At 41.4% G+C, this 6,171-nt stretch overlaps 1 protein-coding gene across 1 annotated transcript; it reads right to left on the bottom strand.

Annotated features, from left to right (window-relative positions):
- Positions 1-1,482: 1,482 nt before the first annotated feature.
- On the bottom strand, positions 1,483-6,165 carry CDKN1B (cyclin-dependent kinase inhibitor 1B (p27, Kip1)). Its single transcript, XM_010858698.1, has 3 exons — positions 5,676-6,165; positions 4,989-5,118; positions 1,483-2,830 (listed from the first exon to the last, which is right to left on the bottom strand). Exons 1-2 carry the CDS (start codon positions 6,148-6,150, stop codon positions 4,997-4,999), a joined length of 597 nt encoding a protein of 198 aa, XP_010857000.1. The 5' UTR covers positions 6,151-6,165; the 3' UTR covers positions 1,483-2,830; positions 4,989-4,996.
- Positions 6,166-6,171: the final 6 nt, after the last annotated feature.

The following is a 6,171-nucleotide window of genomic DNA, read 5'->3' as shown; positions in this document are numbered from 1 at the left end:
CCCTCGGAGCGACGCCCGCGGCGGGCCAGGCAGTCTGGGGTCGGGGAGAGAACGGTCAGAATCTCGGGGACACGTTTAGAGACTTGACGCAGAACGGGCGAAGGACCTACACGATGACTTTAGGGGCTGCGTTCCTGTGAACGTGCCTGGCGCGGCGAGCATCCACTTCTTTCTGGCCCTGTACTCCTAAAACGCAATCTCTAAAAATTCGGATTAACGATGCCTCTTGGGGAAAGAAACGGGGGTGGGGGGTAGAAGCAGCTTTTAGAAAAGGATTTTTGCCCCCCATCTGATAGAAACACGTTTTAAAGTACTTTTTGGCTCAGAGAGACTTTATTTCATTATTTCCTGACTCTCCACTCCTTCCTCCCCATTTTGAATTGTTTTTCTTGCTTTCTCAGTCTCTTCCTGAAAAACACCCTGCCTTCGTGTTTTGAATAGAATCACAAAAACACCTTTAGCCTTTAATTAAAATAATACCCCAACTTGGAAGATGTGGCCCAGCCACCAAAGGACCTATTTTTCCCTTCCCGGCAGTCGCAGACAGACAATCCTTTTTTTTTTTTTTTTTGGATAAGCAATTTCGGGTCAAAATAAGCTGAAATCATCTTGTTTAGAGCCCCTTTTGAGGTACAATAAATTAAATGCAACTATTCAAGAGAAACTATTTAATCCAAATCCAGATTTTTGCGATTTAACCATTTGCAGATTCCTAGAAAAAATAATTTACTTTTTACACCTTAGCCACATTTTCTAAGGGAATTTTAAATTAGAGGGATCATCTTAGTAAATCTTACTTTAAGATGCTGTTTAACTTTTTTTCTTATTTAAATAAAAAATAATTTTGCTATGTGGATATGGGACCCCCAAACCCTCAGATTGGGTATTCAGATTAACCAGTTTTAGGTTGTGTAGAGTGTAACCAGGAAATGTAAAGTTGAGGAACTGGTGTGTGATGGCCAGTTCAATTTGAAGGATACCTGTTCTATCTAAATTAGTGTGGAATGCACGCCCCCTGCTAAAGGACCTATATATCTGAATATTTTGGAAGAGAGGTGTAGCTTAGGGGGTCTGAACAATTGCACTAGCTCCTTACAACATTCTGTGTGTGTAAATGCAGAATTTAGAGAAGTCACCATGTTAGTTTCATTTTCAATCCTGCAAGTGTGTGATCAGTCTACACTTATGTAAGAATTTTTGGTTCTGACACATTCATATTCTAGAAGATATAAATATTACCATCTTATTAATATGAAAATGTGGCTTTCCCACTTTCCACTTCTAAAGTTTTGTCCACCCATACAGAACTAAGTGGAAAAGCGTGACTACTACATTCGGTCCTACATAAACATCATCTGAGTGGTAGGCCTGAATTATCTAGGTATTTGCCACATCGTATTACATTTGTGGAAATGACTAGAATGCTAAGTCGAACACCTCAAGCTTAGTAAGGTATATTTACATACAGTTCAACTCAACGAATAGCTCTGGAAGTTTTCTTTATTGATTACTTGACGTGTAACAATAATTGGCATCTTTTTCACACATTACAAAAAATTATACTTGGCTCAGTATGCAACCTTTTAAGCATAGCCATATTATTTAACAGAAGAACAGAAGGGGAAAAACCTACTCTACCCGATACAGCATTTACAAATGCACAAAACATGCCACTTTGGCTTGTATATTGTCTAGATTAAAAAAAAAATCTTTTTAACATAAATAAGTTAGTATAATTTTCAGTGTCTTTACAGAGTTATGTACACAGGTACACTTCAAATGGTTTTGTTTCATACACATACACAGGCAATGTAAAAATACTGTTTAAAGATGTAGTATCCATTTCACCAACCCACGGGTGCTTTTCTCTATATGCACTTTCCTTTAAAAATACCACTATCCTTTGGACAAATTAAGAAACAGAATGAGAAGCTGTAAATTAAAAATTATTTCATTATTTTTTATGTCAAGTTACTTACAGATCTTTAAAAATATCCAAGGGTTTAGAATTATTTTGACTGTGTCTACACACCCTGAAGTGAAAAGAAAATTAAGAAATGTTCTCAAAAATCTGATAAAAATTAAATGGTCAATTCTGAGCATTCAGAACACTCCCCACATACATGCCAGAGTGGCCAGAGGTACCTGGAGTGATTACCAGACTGCTGAATACTGGTAAATGCCAATTGTAAGGGATACTAGTGGGGAGCACTGAGTTTTTTGTTGTTGTTAAAAAAAAAAAAAAAAAAGCCATTTGCTACTACATAACGGAATCATCAGAGCTCCCAAATGAGAAAAAAACTTCATGTAAAAATAAACAGCAATTATCTGCAGCCAGTGTTCAAATTTGGATGATTTTTTAAATGAAATATCAGTTTTCATTGAAAGGGACATTACATCTTTAAAGAAAATAATTCAAAAACCCTTCCCCCAAACTGCTTCTTTTCATGCAAGTCAAATATTTTTGTCCTTGCTCTAAATCGAAGCAAGCTCTTAATACAACCCCCCATGCCAATTCCTCAGTACCCACCCCGGCCCTCCCTTCCCCAAAGTTTATGTGCTACATAAAAAGTAAAAACTATATACACAGGTAGTACAATGAAGCAAATAAGGAAAAACCTAATTGCACAATGCTACATCCAACGCTTTTAGAGGCAGATGATTTAAGAGTGCCTAAAACTTTAGTGTTATTAAGTCTGTTGCTGTTCAGTGCTTGTAAAGGATGTCCATTCTTGGAGTCAGCGATATGTATTCCAAATTTTTAATTTATATCTTCCTTGCTTCATCAAGCAGTGATGTATCTGATAAACAAGGAAACATACTCTTAGTTCTGCAAAAGAAACAAGGAGAAAGAATTAGAAGAAAAGGCACTAGAATAACATTGTCAATATATTACCGGAATTATTTTGTTAGTTTTAGCTGGGAAATACCTGAGCAATGGGAAAGAACGAACATACTAAAAGCTGGTGACTAGAGTCATCTCCAACCAACATTTCTCTCACTGGCTTTTCACTCTCCCCTGTGCTATAGGCTTTTGTCTAGAACAGCAGTATTCAACAGTGGGTAATTTTGCTGCCTGCCCCTCGCCATCCCCCCACCCCCAGGGGGACATTTGGCAATGTCTGGAGACATTTTTGGTTGTCACACTGGGTATGACCGGAGGGGTTTCTACTGGCATGTGCTTCAACAGATCAGGGATGCTGCCAGAACATTCTACAATGCCTGGGACAGCCTCCCTCAACAAAGAATTATTCGGCCCCAAATGTCAGCAGTGCAGAGGTTGAGAAACCCTGGTCTAGAGAATTGGGGTCAAAGATGAGAAAGAACAGACATGGGAAAATTCAGACACCAATAACACTTAAGAGTAGCAGAATTTTCTCAGTTTGAAAAATAACTGGCAATGATATTTATAAAGGCTCTCCAAAGAAAATTCTATTCACTTCTTTTTTCCCCCCAAATTTTCTAGTCTTAGTCATATGTACAAATATACACACGAATGCTTATGAATAGGTCCTTACTACGATTTCCTGTATTCTCTGAACTGGCAATATTTACTAACAAGTGCTTCTCGGTATGTGAGAATGGAGCCAGATCAAAATTCAGCAGGTCTGATTTGCTCATCTGACGACCTATGCCACAAGTCACAAACCAAGAGCCGCAGGTGTTAGGGTTACTTCAGAAATCATTTTCATCCAATTTACCTACTTCATATATAGAAGCTGTGATGTAGAGGTTTCATAGCACTGTTTTATATAAGCTCTGAAAAATATCAGGTATATGTAACCAAGTCCTATATATGAGACTGATTTAAAAACACAACCAACTTGAACCTCACCTTCATCCTTTTTAAAATTCTTATAAATGAGGATTTTAAAAGTTAGTGTAAACATTTCTTAGGATCTCTTTATATGCTAGGCTAGTGAGAGTGTTTGGAGAGAGAAAGAAGGACATAGTTATTGTAAGAAGTTTACAGACTATGAATATGTGTAGTTTGATCCTTAAGAAGACCAATCCGTGTAAAGCTGGGGGCTGATTATTCAAATTAGCTTTTCATGTTGATCATATTTTAGTAAATGGCAAAAATCTCCACTTCTAAAGTTGGGGGTACACCTACCCCTGCCAGCCCTGATAAGTACTCTCCATTTCCTCTACAAGTACCCAGCTTCTCCTGTTATAGCATGATTAGCATACACATGCTGACGTGTTCCTGGATTGCTTACTCTGGCAGAGTCACTCTAACTTCTGCTTTGCAACTTCAGTGTTATCAGAAATTCCGCAGGAACCTTAGTATTTTTGAGCCTTCCATTTCAGTTTTATTTTTTTAAACACACAGGTTCCTTCTCCATCCTCCAAACTTATCAGAAGCCAGAGAGTGTGAGAGCATATGAAAATGATAAAGACAAAAGCAAGTCACATATTTCTCTTGTGACATTTCTAACTATTTGATTATCTGGATATGAACCACTTTTTCAGTGAGGAAAAGTGCCTCACTTTTCCCTCAAAGTTCTGAATTAAATCATTTATTTGCCATTTTTGCCCATGTAGAGCTCAAAATCTGTTACTGAGTCAATGTGGTCCTCTGGGAGATGAATTCTCATGAAGTGGGATGAAGGCAGACCCCTGCTCTTGGTCAGATGGGAAAAGAACCTATTGTTCTGGACATGTTTTGATGGCACCTTCAGGCAACTGACCTTCCTACTCACGGAGCCTCGGTTACAAGTACTTGCCTGGGACACTTGTTCTGATCAGTTGTGCTTCAAAGGAAAATAATCTCAGGAGGTGAAAACCGGGAAGAACTATAGTACCTCCCCACTGATTCCCAGTCTTCCCCATTCCTACCTTTTTGTCCTCCCAAAGCATAAAACAAAAGCCCACAAGTTTTCATCTGCCAGCCACCACTGAGATTGAGTTATCTTGGGGCTTGAAAGCCCACGAGTTCCTGCAACCCAACTGGGGTGTCACTTATTTGCTCCAAGTCATCAACCCACCGAGTGGTTTACGTCTGACGCCTTCTGAGGCCAGGCTTCTTGGGCGTCTGCTCCACTGAACCGGCGTTGGGGGAACCGTCTGAAACATTTTCTTCTGTCCTGTTGGCTCTTTTGTTTTGAGGAGAGGAATCTAAGGGCAAGAGGGAATTTTAAAAAGAACACACACAAACAATCTTTATTAGAAAAAAACAATGGCCGACAGAAGTGAGCCCAAGAGTCAAGGGACAAAAAACCCACCACCTCCACCCACAATCCTGGGTCCGTCATTCCCAGTGGCCTTTAAGGGCACAAAATGAAGTTGTTTTCACATAACAGAAAGTGTATTTTCTACGCTTCAAAGCTCTCTCTCCAAAGCGAAGAAGGAGGCAGTTGATAAACATCCCAACGTTGTCACATACCTACCGCTGTCTAGCTGGGAGGAGCCGCGATGTTTTCAGTTAGAGAAATGATCAGATAACACAATCTCAAGCTTCTGACTTAAAAGTCATAAACAGACAAGCAGGCAACTAAATAAATAGCATGTACTCATGTACCTCAGAGTAGCAAAGTGCGCTCCCCCCGCCTCCGCCCCAAAAGCTAAGTCAGAACTCGCTGAAAAGAAAGCTGCGGTTAAAGACCCTCGAGCAGGGAAAGGAGCGCGGCAGACAGACACAGACAGACATTTTAGGCATCGGAAAGGGTCATTACCATCTGCGGCAGGTCGCTTCCTTATCCCAGGGCACTGCTCCGCTAACCCGGTCTGGCTGTCCGGGGCATCAGTCTTCTGATCGACCAAATGCGTGTCCTCTGGGTTTGCCTGAGACCCAAGTAAAGGGACCGCCGGGCGGGCCCCGCTGGCATCCTGGCCTTCCTGCGCCGGCACCTTGCAGGCGCCTTTGGGTGGCCGCGGGGGTCTGTGGTAGAACTCGGGCAGGCTGCCCTTTTCTACCTCCTGCCACTCGTACTTGCCCTCCAGGGGCTTGTGATTCTTAAAATCAAAATTCCACTTGCGCTGGCTGGCCTCTTCCATGTCTCTGCAGTGCTTCTCCAAGTCCCGGGTTAACTCTTCGTGATTGACCGGGCCAAAGAGGTTTCTGCAAGCCGAGGGCTTGGGGTACTCCGCCTGTCTGGCGTCCATCCGCTCCAGGCTCGGACTCCCGTTAGACACTCGCACGTTTGACATCTTCCTCCCGGGGGGTGGGGT

The sequence above is a fragment of the Bison bison genome, unplaced genomic scaffold, assembly GCF_000754665.1.
Source record: "Bison bison bison isolate TAMUID 2011002044 unplaced genomic scaffold, Bison_UMD1.0 scf7180017864390, whole genome shotgun sequence".
NCBI classification, from domain to species: domain Eukaryota; kingdom Metazoa; phylum Chordata; class Mammalia; order Artiodactyla; family Bovidae; genus Bison; species Bison bison.
Note: the sequence above shows the minus strand (reverse complement) of the source record. Positions and strands in the feature narration are given on the sequence as shown.

Excerpts from the sequence above, each read along its gene's own strand:
- CDKN1B (XM_010858698.1), bottom strand. The coding sequence starts at position 6,150 with ATGTCAAACGTGCGAGTGTCTAACGGGAGTCCGAGCCTGGAGCGGATG. Across the intron at positions 5,119-5,675 it reads GAAGCGACCTGCCGCAGATG|ATTCCTCTCCTCAAAACAAA; the intron begins GTAATGACCCTT and ends TCTTGCCCTTAG.